Source organism: Rhinichthys klamathensis, unplaced genomic scaffold (assembly GCF_029890125.1).
Source record: "Rhinichthys klamathensis goyatoka isolate OS25496 unplaced genomic scaffold, OSU_Roscu_1.1 h1tg000197l_1, whole genome shotgun sequence".
NCBI classification, from domain to species: Eukaryota; Metazoa; Chordata; class Actinopteri; order Cypriniformes; family Leuciscidae; genus Rhinichthys; species Rhinichthys klamathensis.
The window spans coordinates 937,575-953,302 of record NW_026606723.1 but is presented as its reverse complement, the minus strand read 5'-3'; the positions used below and the strand labels follow the sequence as shown (position 1 = coordinate 953,302).

General features: G+C 38.4%; 1 protein-coding gene across 7 annotated transcripts in view; it reads right to left on the bottom strand.

The window, feature by feature from the left end:
* The window catches only part of gria4b (glutamate receptor, ionotropic, AMPA 4b), a 105,601-nt gene that overhangs the window by 28,474 nt on the left and 61,399 nt on the right, over positions 1 to 15,728 (bottom strand). For all 7 annotated transcript variants that reach the window (XM_056262961.1, XM_056262959.1, XM_056262960.1 and 4 more), the window contains exons 3-6: positions 12,489 to 12,728; positions 6,169 to 6,353; positions 4,571 to 4,624; positions 3,867 to 4,025 (exon numbers count right to left, since the gene is read on the bottom strand). In XM_056262961.1, the coding sequence (XP_056118936.1) occupies positions 3,867 to 4,025; positions 4,571 to 4,624; positions 6,169 to 6,353; positions 12,489 to 12,728 (638 nt within the window). The remainder of the gene's footprint in view (positions 1 to 3,866; positions 4,026 to 4,570; positions 4,625 to 6,168; positions 6,354 to 12,488; positions 12,729 to 15,728) is intronic.

Here is a 15,728-nt window from a genome sequence, read left to right as displayed (position 1 = left end):
GTCATCCTCATCAGGCCCCAAGGGGAAAGTGAGTCCCAGTGAAAATGGATCAACAAAAACCTTGCTTTCAGGGCGCAGACATGAACAGGCATATCAAATCACGAGCAGGATTCGGCTGGTGAGACTAGAATGAATGAAACAGCTTATGATGATGTAGGTGTATTATTTACAACACCGATTGAGTCGTTTCACTGTGTTTTCTAAGTAAGAATGCATATTATAATACATCGGCACAATTTCTTGAGGTTCTGTCTTTGAGATTTATTCCAGTTATGGTATAAAATGTGCAATTCATACTTCTTTTGACCACTGTGTATAATGTTATTACATTTTTTATTCTTTTCTAATTGTATCTATCCATCTTTTGCTCCTTACTCCATCAACCCTTCCTTCCTTCCACCCTTCCATCTTTTCATTCATTCATTCATTCATTCATTCATTCATTCATTCATTCATTCATTCATTCATTCATCTAACCATCCATCATCCCCGCCTTTTCCCCATCCATGCGACCCCCCTTCCACAAAACCAACCAACCACCTATTCATCCAACCTTCCATTCATTCATTCATCCTTTCTTTCTTCTTTCATCTATCATTCTATCCATTCTTTCTTCCTTCCTTACAACCATCTATCTTTCCTTTCTTCCACCCAATCATCTTTCCTTCCTTCATTCCATCCATCCATACTCCCTTCTTTTCTTCCCTTTTCCTATTTTTTTCCTTCCTTCCTAAACACCCACCCAGCCTTTCTTTCTTCATTCCCTCATTTATCGTCTATCTATCTATCCTTTCTTCCTTTCTTATATCCATCCTTTCATCCTTCCTACCTCCCATCCTCTTCTCTTCCAACTCTTAAACTTTCCATCTATCCATCCATCCATCCAATCATCAATCCATCCTCCCTTCCTTCTACCCACCCACCTATCCATTCATCCATCCTTACTTACACCCACCCATCCAACACATCCACCCATCCATCCTCACTTTCTTCCACCCACCCTCTCACCCATCCACCCATCCATCAATGTTTCCTTTCTTCCATCCATCCATCCATCCATCCATCCTTTCATCCATCCATGTTTCCTTTCTTCCTTCCATCCATCCATCCATCCATCCATCCATCCATCCATCCATGTTTCCTTTCTTCCATCCATCCATCTTTTTCTAACCAACCACCCACCCACCCATCCATCCATCCATCCATCCATCCATCCATCCATCCATCCATCCATCCATCCATCCATCCATCCATCCACCCTTTCATCCATCCATTCATCCATGTTTCCTTTCTCCCATCCATCCATCCATCTTTCCCTTCTGCCACCCACCAATTCATCCATCCATCCATCTATCTTTCCTTTCTTCCACACACCCATTCTCCTATCATCCAAAATGAAAATTAAATCTTTCTGCTAGGGGTGGGCGATATGAGCAAATAATCATATCAAGATATTTTTCACTGGCTGGACGATATCGATATTATATTGCGATATGAGAAAAAAAATTGGAATCACATTTTAGTACACCTTAGTTAAATTACAGGCAAAATATGTATTTTAACCCTATAACTAAAAAAAGGTGAGGGATTTAATTGGACATAGACCTGAAAAATATTTTTTTATTGTCCCATTGTTTTTCTCAAAATGTGCAAACGTGCAACATGAGGTAGGCTTGAATTCACTTATTATCTCTTTCCACTTTTTATTTTGCGGGGGTCAAAATAATTCCTTCGTTAATAATTCGTAAGATGAGTAACACTGGAGTTTGGTTTATTGAATACGTTATAATCAATAAATATGAAATAGTGTGATTTCAGAGAGGTTTGACACTTAGGCCTAATTGAAGACAACATTATGTTAACCGAGAAGTTTTTGTATACTGACCAAAAGAGAGAAGTAGGCTACATACTGCTAATTCAGTGGTGAGAATTTAATTGTTTTTTATTTATATTGTTGTCCATTTATCGAACTTCCATACCTCTTATATAGTAATTATATATTGCTATGTATCAATTTACTAATGCTCGGACACACGCGGTCTCTCGCTGTCACTCGCGGAGTTTGCTTCGCTTTTGTCCAGTCCGGCGCCTTATAGACAGTCGCTGTGTGTGTGTGCGTGCGCGAGAGACGCGTGAGTGACAGAGACGGAGTCACACTCTGTCACAGTGAAAGAGTGACAGAGAACGAATACACGGTGTTTGATCATTAAAGGTATTGTAGGTAGGAATTTTATAAAAAAACTTTTTTCCAAATTTGTTTAAACTTTCTGTATATATCAATGCATAATTAAAATGTAAGTTCTCTGATAAAAAGAGTATAAAAATCGAGTGACTCTAGACCGTTTAATCTGCACTAAACACAGCTCATTATTTTCTTCCGGGACGAAACAAAGGATTGGCTTAGGCGACTGTCACTCTCTCGCAACCATGGCAACCACCCTTTTGCCACACATGACCTGCCCACTTGCGCGTATCCGTTTGATTTGAGAAATTCAAGAGGCACGGAACCTAGGAATAGCAAAACAATGGCAGAGAAAGACCAATCAAAATTCACATATGCAGTTCGCGAAGGCAAACCTTAACCAGGCAAAAAAAGGAAGACAGTAACGTTACTAGAAAAGGTAATGAACAAAAAGTCTTTGGATAAACAACGAAATAAAACACGTGTCAATATCGGCGTGGCTTTCCAGCGATGGCGAGAACTGAGAGACCTCAAGGGGATGAAAAGTGACGCCTTGTGACGACCTCCTCTGCTTCGCCCTCGACCCCGGATCTGTCCTCGAGCTGACGATGCGGTACTTGTCTCTGGAGTGTAGTCCTCATCAGAGTCAACAATGCTTTCATCATGGAAACTCTTACATGCAGAACACCATACGGTATGTTATGAATGTTACACGAAATTCATCTTCATCACAGTGTAAATGATGGCAATGGAAAAACGTGTATCATGCAACCTGTTTTTAGCTTTGCCTTATAGATAACTAGCTCGTTAGCGAATCAATATATATTTTAAACTTTACCAATATCAATATTGCTAGCTTGATAGTGAGTACTAAAATACATCTTATTTGTTTATCTTCATAATGATAAAGTTAGATTTTTTTATTACATGTGATTCTGACATGATGTCACTACATGCACTGCGCTCCTTCCTCTCCGCTCGTCTCAGGTAAATAATGCGTCTTCAGCTCAGTGGTCGGAGTCGCGCGTTCATGTGTTTTTGGGGCGTGGCTTTGGAAGGAGCCCAGAAGGGAGGGGGTGGAGTGAATGGAAATAATGAGCTGTCTTTAAAACAGTCGTGAGAGGTCTACAGACACTTGATTTTTATACATTCTTTTTCAGAGTACTTACATTTTAATTATGCATTGATATATACAGAAAGTTTAAACAAATTTGGAAAAAAGTTTTTTTATAAAATTCCTACCTACAATACCTTTAATGCCTGTGCATCACGCGAGTTGGACACAATAGAGGAAAAGGTTAAACGTTCAGTTCAGCCTCGATTTTGTATCGTCATTAGTAGTGTTAAAAGTTGTAAAGAGTACCAAATTGAACAAAACAATATAACTGCAAAATTTGAATTTATGAATATCTAACGGTATTCTCGGTATCGCAAAATCCATATCATGGTACAACATAATACCGGTAGTCACATTCATACCGGTATAGCGCCCACCCCTACTTTCTGCCTTACTCAACCATGACAAACGCATATAAAAGCATTGGGTGTGATCATCAGACTCTTTCTGGAGATTTGAGAGTTCTCTCAAAGTGTCTGGAGGGATTCAAATGGGACGTTTATGCATTTATGCTAATGTATCTAGTTTCAAAGTGGTTCCATACTGGACTGGGCCATGCAAGAGTACCTTGGGAGGTGCGTCAGAGCCGGGGTACTCGCGCTGGTCCAACTTGTTCCAGCGCTGCATGAGTTTAATAACCATGGGATTGCTGAAGTCCACCAGCTGAAAGCCTGTCACATTGGCTCCCCCATGCATGAAACGCTCCAGATTGATGTCCTTAAAACCCTGCCAGAGCAAAGAAGGGGAAATGGTAAGAAATACAGATAGAGAGAGAGGGAGGGAGAGAGAGAGAGAGAGAAAGATTATTAAAATGTAGTTGGCAATGCAGCGCTACGATAAGAGAAATTCCACAAACATTCATATCCAGCTCGCCTCTGTGAACCAATTCCGTGCACAGCCAGAGAGAGAGAGAGAGAGAGAGAGAGAGAGAGAGAGCATGCTCTGCAGCTCCCAGCATCATTAAAACACTGTCACAACCGCTCACTGGAATACGAATTAGTCTCTCAAATTGATGTATCTTGCTTAAAGAAAAGCGGGGATTAAGAAAGAAGAAGAATGAGGGAGGGCAGGAGACAGCAAGGCCAAGACAGCTAGAGAGAGAGAGAGAGAGAGAGAGAGAGAGAGAGAGAGAGAGAGAGAGAGAGAGAGAGAGAGAGAGAAGGAGAGACCAGTAGAGTGGAATATGTAGAAAGTAAGAGATAAAACAGAATATGAAAGGCAGACAAGCTGACAGGGAGAATAAGGCGATAAAGGAATAAAATTTAGCTCACCAAATTTGCCATGATGTAATGGTAGCCTTTGACATGCTTGCCGACACTCACAATCTGTGGAGATAAACCAGACATTTGTAGTGAGGGCAAATTCTAAAAGCAAATACATTTGTCAGCATTCACCCAGCATATGAATGTACAGCAGAGCTGTAAGCCGTTGGGAAAGCAGAATTCCGCTGTTATTAATTATTTCTAATCAAACACGCTGCCTTTTCCAATACCATGCTGAAATTTGATGAATATTAACGCAAACACCAGCTAGAATATCTTAAAATGACTTTGACAGCTACAAAATAAAATATCAAGGGATCAGTTTGTAGGGAATAAAGAAATATGCCTGTCTAATGTGCCATTTCTGCAACAGAGTTACTTGAGGAAATGTGTTCTTTGTTCCCTCAGGACCTTGAGCATATTTAATTATCTTTAGTGAACTCTGATGGACAGTGTTCAGTACAGTGTACAGACCTTCAAAAACATTTTTAACCATTCAGGGTATAGTGTTGCATTACCTTTACCTCTTCCTTACAATTCTCTCTGACTGTGCTTTTTAGGTAGCATTGCGCTATTTTTATAATGAAATTTAAAACACAAATTTTAAATAAAATAAAATGTACATCAATAATGTTGTCAACCCCAAATTATTTTAAAGGAGATTAAAAGAAAGACTTTCATCCAGGAATTAGCATACTTTTGTAGCTTACCCATAAGTGAAAATACATATGTCCACTAATTATATAAAGTAAAAAAATAATAAAAAAATAATAATCAAATTAAATATAGTATATATATATATATATATATAACACAGTCAAACCAAAATTTATTCAGACACTTTCCACATTTCTCAGATTATCTCAGTTTATTTGCTATAGTTTAGAAAATGCTAATAAAATATGACAAGAGCTCAGTTATCAAATCAGTTGATATTCACTGGTTTTGGCCACCCTTCTGTTAGAGATTCACAAATGAATTAGGTTGAATAGCTGTCAGCTGTTAAATTTAAGTTCACAATTAGATAATAACTATTTAGGTCAACCAATTACCAAGCAAAGCAATGCTTAATTTTGTTCAGTATGTGGAGTAAAAAGGTTGCATTAGCAAATATTGTAATGCGATATGCAACTCCAATCGCTCATTTCCTTGGACTGGGCAAATGTCCATTTATGTGTTAACTGATTGTTTGTTCTTTACTGTTTACTGTTATTGTGAAGCATCCTTGAGTTTGTGAAAGGCGCTATATAAATTAAACGTATTATTATTAAATAAAATAAAAAACTTAAGCAAAACATGGTCAGGTCAAAGTTTCTGAATAATTTTTGGTCCCAAATTTTTGTAAATGTTACTGGTAGTCCACTGTATGAAGAATTTTTGAGTATAATATGTCACAGTTTACTTTATTTTGCTATCCTCACTTACACAAATGACCTAAAGTGTCCTGCACCCACTGGAAAAAAATATCACATCTGGTGTCTGAATAATTTTTGGTTTGACAATATATATAACATTAATATATTTCAAGTTATTTTACAATGCTGCATGCATCAGAGGGCAAAACGGGACACTTTTTATATCGGCCTGAAAACATCCCCTTATCTCACCTGTTCCAGCATGTTGTTCAGTCTCTCTGCCTCCAGGTCTATGACAAACGTCTTTTCCTGCCTACGGTCCAGGTCTTCGAGAAGCTGTCGGTAACTGGCATCATTAAAGTTCTCAACACATATAGCGCTGACCTGCCAACCGTTCTGGCCAGCCTTTTCCATGATGGCCTGTAGTATAGAATAACCTAAAGGGACAAAAAAGGGACAGTGAGGCATTTGATCAGCATGTGCATCAAACCACCGAAGGCTTGAACCATTGAGCCACGGCTCCAACTTATCAGAAAGAATGTGATTTGTGGCATTGTCAGTGAGTCATTCCTGCACCAGTGCGGTACTCTCATCTGCAACTGCAGGCCTGTGAGCGATCACGTGGCACAGATCGTAGGGCGCTGATACCAACCTCCTGTCCTTTCATGCAGACTCATTTTAGGCCTCAATCCCCATCCATGGAAGCTTACAGTCCCAGAAGCCTCAACAGTGCTCAGAGAAATGGACAAAAACACCCTTCTTCATGAAACTAATCTCCTGCATCCCTAAAATAGAAGCCAACATCATGCAGGCGTGCCGGTAAAATTGGAAGTCAGAAAGAGCTGCTTTTTGTCACCTTCTCCAAGGTGTGATTGAGGCTTCCTGAGAGCTCCATTACAGTGCTTGTGATTCCAGCTACAGTCCTCAGTGCTGCTTGTACTAATCAGACAGGGATGGTGTTGGATATGTTAATCTAGCTGTTTGAAATAGGCACTCGGAGCCGCTGAGGCCCACTTGACTCCAAGATGAGCAGATGTCCCTGTAAAACGGACCCTTATGGTCACAATCAGAATTTGGCAACGCAGCTCACTCGGTTCCACTATTTAATAGATTAACCTGTGCTTGATCTGGCAACTCATTAGCTCATTCGGGTGCCGTGTCTGTTTGTAGCCTAAATGTTAAATGGGGAGGTATTTATTTTAGTATATGGGTCAATCACAGATGACAATAAAGAAAAAAAAAAATCTTTTTTAATCTTACCCACTAAAAATGTAAATATTTTCCTTACACCTATATACATTTTCACACATCTCAAAGTGATAGTTCACCCAAAAATGAAAATTCTGTCATAATTTATTCACCCTCACATTGTTTCAAACCTGCATGACTTTCCTTATTCTGTGGAACACCAAATAACATCATTTGAAAAAGTCTGAAAAGTGTTTCCCCCCATTTTTCTTCAATTTAGTGTTATTTTGGGCCAAACTGACTTTCATTGTATAGACAAAAAAAAATGTTTTAATTTTTTTTTTTTTATTATCTTTGTTTTGCGTTCTGCAGAAGGAAGAAAGAAATACAGATTAGGAATGACATGAGGGTGAGTAAATGATGACAGAATGAATCATTATTTTATAAGGTAAAAAAGTATATTTGCAAATTTTATGAAATGCATTAGTTGCATTACAACCTGAACTAACAAACAAACAAACAAACACATAAATATATTTATAATAATAATAATAATAATATATATACAATTTTATTTCAGAAATTAAAAACATGCACTTTTAATGCAAGTAAAAATAGAGGCACTAGGACGTGTTAAAACTGTGTATTTACTCCATTCATGCAACTGGCAGATGCTTTTATCCATAGCATTTCAAGGTATGCGTTTTATCGGCATGTGTGAAAATCAAATCCACAACCCTGGTGTTGCAGCATCATGCTTGTTCCAGTTAAGCTTCAGGAACATTATGCATTAAAATGCTGGTTGAGCAACCATGGTGTTTACCAATGCCTTGATGCTCTCGGGACACGTGTAACACAAATAGTCATGAATTAACATATCAAAGCACTGTACATGATGGCTGATGTGGACATTTTAACATGCCAGTGTGTTAAACAAACAGCAATCAGTCAAGTAGCCTGATTACATACACATTCACAAGCAACACACTAAACCTGCTCTGCACTCAATATCTGCAGACACCTGCAGTATCGACCACGAACTCGGAGCTAAAATTCATCTGCCATCTATTTCAGATCTCAGCCTCTGCTGCTAATAATTCAAGCCCCCAGTGAAGAATCGAGCTCTGATTAATAGCTGATAAATCAGTAGCTCGGGGTGTCATGTGCATATGTGAAATATCCATGTGTGTGCAAAAACCAACGAGATCCAAAATCATCTGCCAGCGTCCACCCTTCCCCCCAAATCTTCCATGCAGCCCAGCAGGGGGAAGCAGCCGTGTGTGTGTGTGCGCGCATGTGGGGTAGGCAAAGACAGAGAGAGAAGAGAAGGACAACAGACCATGAAAATATAGTGAAGTGCCAACCTTTTACACTAAACCATTCATCATGTCCACATCCCAGTCAGATTGTGTCTGCTCAGAAGCACTCACAGCAGACTGAATCTAAAGCAACTCAGCCAGTAGTCTAAACAAGGGCCATCAGGACAAATATGTGCTTTTCAAGACCACAAAAGTACTAATATCTAATATTGGCCGACCGGTAGGACATATGAATGTCTTTTCTGACAGTTGTCGCACTCATTTCAGAAGTGACGGGGGCACTGACCAGTCTTGGGTTTATGCCTCACTCAAATGTACCCTTTTATAAGTATAGTTCTCTGTCTCTAAATTATGATTGAATAAGCTGTTATAAGCTTATAAACTGTTTTCAATGCTTGCCATTTTTAAACATTGAAAATATAAATGATTATTATTTTTTTATGTTATAAAAAAAAATAAAAAAAATAAAAGCACATAAGAATAACAAAATTGTTAATAATAATATTAATTTACAATAATAAATGATTGTAAATATTAATACAAATAAAATAATAATATATATAATTATTATTATAAATATACACTCACCGGCCACTTTATTAGGTACCCCATGCTAGTAACGGGTTGGACCCCCTTTTGCCTTCAGAACTGCCTCAATTCTTCGTGGCATAGATTCAACAAGGTGCTGGAAGCATTCCTCAGGGAGTTTGGTCCATATTGACATGATGGCATCACACAGTTGCCGCAGATTTGTCGGCTGCACATCCATGATGCGAATCTCCCGTTCCACCACATCCCAAAGATGCTCTATTGGGTTGAGATCTGGTGACTGTGGAGGCCATTTTAGTACAGTGAACTCATTGTCATGTTCAAGAAACCAATTTGAAATGATTAGAGCTTTGTGACATGGTGGAAGTAGCCATCAGAGGATGGGTACATGGTGGCCATAAAGGGATGGACATGGTCAGAAACAATGCTCAGGTAGGCCGTGGCATTTAAACGATGCCCAATTGGCACTAAGGGGCCTAAAGTGTGCCAGGAAAACATCCCCCACACCATTACACCACCACCAGCAGCCTGCACAGTGGTAACAAGGCATGATGGTTCCATGTTCTCATTCTGTTTACGCCAAATTCTGACTCTAACATCTGAATGTCTCAACAGAAATCGAGACTCATCAGACCAGGCAACATTTTTCCAGTCTTCAACTGTTCAATTTTGGTGAGCTCTTGCAAATTGTAGCCTCTTTTTCCTATTTGTAGTGGAGATGAGTGGTACCCGGTGGAGTCTTCTGCTGTAGTAGCCCATCCGCCTCAAGGTTGTGCGTGTTGTGGCTTCACAAATGCTTTGCTGCATACCTCGGTTGTAACGAGTGGTTATTTCAGTCACTGTTGCCCTTCTATCAGCTCGAACCAGTCTGGCCATTCTCCTCTGACCTCTGGCATCAACAAGGCATTTCCGCCCACAGAACTGCCGCTCACTGGATGTTTTTTCTTTTTCGGACCATTCTCTGTAAACCCTAGAGATGGTTGTGCGTGAAAATCCCAGTAGATTAGCAGTTTCTGAATTACTCAGACCAGCCCTTCTGGCACCAACAATCATGCCACGTTCAAAGTCACTCAAATCACCTTTCTTCCCCATACTGATGCTCGGTTTGAACTGCAGGAGATTGTCTTGACCATGTCTACATGCCTAAATGCACTGAGTTGCCGCCATGTGATTGGCTGCTTAGAAATTAAGTGTTAACGAGCAGTTGGACAGGTGTACCTAATAAAGTGGCCGGTGAGTGTATGTATTTGTTTGTTATTTCAGGACAGGTTGTAATTTGTGTGTGTGTAATTATTTATAAATAAGAATAACAATAATACTTTTTAAATTATTATTACAAACAACAACAATGTATTAATAATAATCAAAATGATAATAATAATAAATTTTTGCCTTCTTTTATAATATTGCTGTAGTTGCAATAGTGCAATAAGCCGCTCAAGGCTGTGCATTACAGTAAGTATCACCAATAACTTGAACGGAATGCATTTTTCGAGATGACACAAAATCTATGTTAAACATGTTTTTAAAAGAAATAAAGTATATGGATGTGTGGAGGAGGCCATAAACTGCAATCTGCAGTTGGTCCATCCTCCAACTATAGATTTTACAGTGTTTACAGGTACAACATAAAAGTGGATGGGTAAACATCACTAAGGCCTATCTGTCTCTCTTGTGGCTTTATTGCTTTATGTAAAAATGTTTCTTATTTACTGTATAAACACTTGATGAAGTAGATACAAGGATCTTGAATGCTCTGATTTTGCTAACATTTAAAAAAAAACTTGATTTAGCTCACCATATGGAAACTTTGCAAATAATTGACATATGGGATGTGAAAGAAAAAAAAAAACATGCCTGTGGCAGATGTGAGAGGACCAATCTTAGAAACTCCAAGAAATCTGCATGTCAGGAACACCCGTGATATGACAGAGAACAGCGCATCTTATACTTGCACGGGACAACACAGATCAGTTGTGTTATTTATAGGATATTTTGCAATAAGCCCTCATGAATTACAGTCTCAGGTGACAGTAGGAAATTGTGCTCATCTTTGAAAGGAAGTCGGTGCATGCATTTCAGAAGTGTTTCAGACCTAAAGTCACAGCTCACCTCCGAGGCTCCTGGGATAGTCTCAGTCTAACACAGCAGAACAAGACGAGAAAAGAAAAGACATTGATGGAGAGGATAGGGGAGAGAGACATGCAAGCAAAAAAGAGAGTGGCTGTTTCTGGCCAACAAACTGCTCATTAGAGTATCTGTGAGTTTAAGACCTGGCCCCATCTCCAGAGAATAAGGCTCTCTTTTAATAACAAGCTCCCTGGAAATAAAAAATCTGATCATTCCTAGTCACCTGACTCCACGAGACAACCAATAAAGTAGTAGTTACATTGATTTAGGTGACAAATGCTCCTAAACATAGCTGACAACTTCTACATTTACATTGCATATTCAATATGCTCACTTACACATTGATCCAAACCTCCATGACTTTCTTTCTTCTGTGAAAAAACATCACATATCATAAAATGGATTTATTTAAACACTAAATTCAAAGTTCTCTGAAGTCAAATGACAGCTTTTTGTGAGGAACAGGCCAACATTTTCTTTAAGAACATCGTGCCCTATATGTTTTTATAAAGTTCAAGACTTTAGAGACCTAGCAATGACTGATTTAAGGAAAAAAAAAATCATTCTTTTGAGTCATCTTTTTAATGAATCATTTACTCCAGTTTTGAATGAATCCTCCATGATTCTGTTCTCAAATTCAGCGTAACTGACTCACTTATCCGTTCGCAACAACTAACAGCTGTTGGAGAGGAAGATTATCAGTAAATAAGTACTTACATTTTGGTCTGTTCATCACATATATTATTGTATGGAACTAGAAGACTTTGAACATAGTGGATGATTCATATGGACCACATTTAGGATAACTTTACGATGCTTTTGTATCAAAGCTTGAAATCTCCAGTCCTTATTCATTGTAACATCATGAAAAAAGTGACCAGATAGATTTGTAAACCAGATCAACTGGTTCATTAAAAGAACGATTTGGTCTCAAAAGAGATTGATTCGCCTTTGAAGTATGGCTCACTAACTAAAAAATAAATACATTTCAGGCTGTTGTATACAAAAATTGTATAGCTGCAGACTTGTATAGCAGTTTTTTATAGTGCTTTATGTCCATTTTTGGAGCTTGACAGACGTTTTCACTATGAACCGCTGCTGTATGTAAAATAGGTCTGTAAAGATTCTTTCAAATTTATCTTAATGTGTTTTATAGAAGATAGAAAGTCAAGCAAGATTGGAACAACATGAGATTAACATATTCATTTTTGGGAAAACCATTCCTTCAAGACATTATGCAGAATATTTAGTCATTTAACATTCAAAGCCAGTATAGACACATATTAAACCACCACTGGCACTTAATAACATTTTTCTGATCTAACTAGCAAATGGCCATGTGTATTAGCATGAGTAGGTGTGTTTCTAAACGTTTTATTGTCTTACCCCTGTCGGTATCGTAGAGAAAGACGAAGCGATTCCAGTCGTAGTGGTCTAGCAGGCTGAGAAGGGCTCCTCGTATGGATGGCCGCAGCTGTAAGACGAACTGGCTCTCGCCCTCGGTGGGGAAACTGGGCGTGATGAGGGAGATGTGCAGTGCGCCGCAGAAGGAAGTTAGCGTGTGAACCGACCTCTTGTCGTACAGTCCGAAAATGGCGAACACGCCCCGTGAGTACTGCGAGCAGACTGCAAAGCACAACAACAAAGAGGAAGAGAAAGAGTTAGATGCTTAAAACATTAATTACACAAAACCTGAGGGAGTACTGAACATTTAATTGACTTTAGAGCATTAGGACCCAGCTGACGTTAGTGTTCTGGTACAGGGCTTTTCCGTGGGTGTTTGAAACATTAATGAAACGGCCTGGGAGACCCTTCCACCACCTGAACAAGTACATTTATTGTCTACATGAATTCTATTACCAGATCAGCTCATTTGTGCATCATAGTTTTGAACGTTACACAAGAATGACTAATTAAGAAAACAAAATACAAAAGCCATTGTTTAACACAAGGAGGGCAATGATCTCTGGAGAAAGTTATTTGTTAGCATTTTGCCTCATCTCAAAGGCAGTTTCTCAGGTGGCATTGTAGCCCTGGAAGTTTGTGATTTGAAATCTGCTATCTTTATTGGGACAATAAGACCAAGGTTATTTTTGAGCCAATCACATGAGCTGTAAATATCATGTGAGTAATTACTCTGGGGTAATTAATGACAACACTGATTATATTAATTAGATATTAAAAACCTGGCCAATACAATAACCCAATAATTATTTTCATCTTATAGCTGACAACCAGTAACGGCCAATATTCAATTTCTATACTTTTTTTTAATAAATACAATACAAAAATGTATATGTATAAATAAATAAATACGTTAAAAAGGTTCAATCGTTAAATACGTTTTTGCTCCAAGTATATTTAGACATCAAAACATTATGATATAAAGTATGAAAAATGAATATTCATTTTGAGAATGGCTAAAGATTACATTAAAAGTATTATTAAATTATTATATTTTTTAAAGATTAACTTTAAAAGAGCATTACAGGACAGAAAAAGATCTCTAATATCTAAATACAATTGTATAAGTATGTAATATTGGCCAATATAAATCCAATATATACTGATCAAATAAAATTCTGCAATATTGGTCAATAACCTGTATGGTAGGTAAATATTTTATAAATATTTCTTTTTTACACACAAACACACACATACTGTTCAAAGGTTTGAGGTCAGTGAATTTTTTTAAAGACATTAATAGGCAAGAATGCATAAAAAAGACAAAATATTTCCATTTCAAATAAATGCTGTGTCCTTTTGAACTTTAATGGTTTTCACAAAGATATTAAGCAGTGCATTTTATCAATTTTGATAAAAAAGTTTCTTGAGCATCAAATCAGGATGTTAGAATTATTTCTGAAGGATAATGTGACACTGAAGACTCGTGTGATGGCTGCTGAAAAAATCACAGGAATAAATTACATACAATATATTCCAATAGAAAGCAGTTATTTTAAATTGTAATAATATTTCCCCAAATTACTGCTTCACTGTATTTTTGATCAAGCAAACGCAGTTAGCATAAGAGACTTCGTTCAAAAACATTAAAAAAAAAATCTTACCAACCCCATATACTGTATATATCTGCTAACGGGACCATGCTAAACAGCTAAACCTTGCCCCTTGATTTAACATTGGAAAAGCTACAGGGTGCCTGCTTTCTAAATGAACTTTTCACAAAAAAAAGAAAAAGAAAAATTGGATCAGTTCTATGTGGAGCTTCAGCTGTAAGTGCCAGCAGTTTTCTATATACACTTTATATGCTGTATGATAATGAGCTCCACGCTGCTTCTCCTTGTGTTTTTGCAATGCTGAGAAACTTAAGTCGCTGCTGAACGAAACGTCTGATCTACTGTCTCAGTCTGAAGTGAGTAGTTAAGCAGGCCCTTCTCTGAAAATGTCTCTCATGTCTGACAGTCTTGCAGTCTTGCAGTTATTGTCGGTTTTTCCCTTTTCATATTTCTTTCTTGCACCGAGTCCGACTTCTCAGCTTTGAAGCTTAACTGCGTTACGCTAAATGGAAAAACCAATTGGCTTTGATGATTTTTGCTTTCCTGTTTCTGTTCCGAACAAACAGCCAAAAAGACAACTGCATGTCAAAACTAACAACACGTTTTGTACGCTCACGGCAATGAGGGCATTTTTGTCATTGTACACAAGTAGGTTTATCTAATCGATGGTATCATAATTACGTATTACTGAAGTGCTTTGTTGTAGTTAGTTATTTTTGTATGATTCTGATTGGCACTCGCATGTGTCTGAAAGTAATTGTGGATTATTAGCAGGAACTTATTGTGCCATAAGTATAGGTTCTTTGATCATGGATGTGCTAAAAGCACTATCTCCATGACTGCACAGACTACATCTGCCTCGGACTGGGGGAAGGGAACAGTCTCTCTCTCTCACACACACACACAGAGAGAGAGAGAGAGAGAGAGAGAGAGAGAGAGAGAGAGAGAGAGAGAGAGAGAGAGAGAGAGAGAGAGAGAGAGAGAGAGAGAGAAAGAGAGAGAGAGAGAGAGAGAGAGCTAGACAAGAACATACAGTGTTTCTGAACCTTTTTTGTCTTAGGCACATGTAAAGCCCCATTATTAAGGCACAAGAACCTCTTCATTGACCAAAAAAATAAAAATACAGTAATCCAAATACCGTTCTTTGAGATTCGAAGCTTCGGTAATAATCAACACCGAATATTCGAAGCTTCAGAGGGAGGGGCTGAACATATTCTTCTCTCTAATAAAGGCAGGAATCTCTGTGTGTCTGTCTGTGTGTTTGCATTTTTATCATGCCGAGAACCGTTCATCCAATCGACTTCACACGTGTCGGGTGTGTTGCTGCGGACCCAAGTGCAGTGTCGCATTTGGTGCAATACGAACACGCAACACGTTCAGAATTAATAAACTGCAGAACAGTGCGAGCCGGAAGCGGCACGCCTCACGCGGGCAGGGCTTATATGCTCCAAGAACGGACACTGCACTAGTGATACAAAACACACAGGTCTGTTAAGAGCAATACTTTTAATAAGGTAGCCTAACATTTTTCCGACAAACAAATCACTCCCAAATCTGAAATTAGCAGTAATTACTGACACAGTAAAGCAGGGTTCCTCAAACTCGGTCC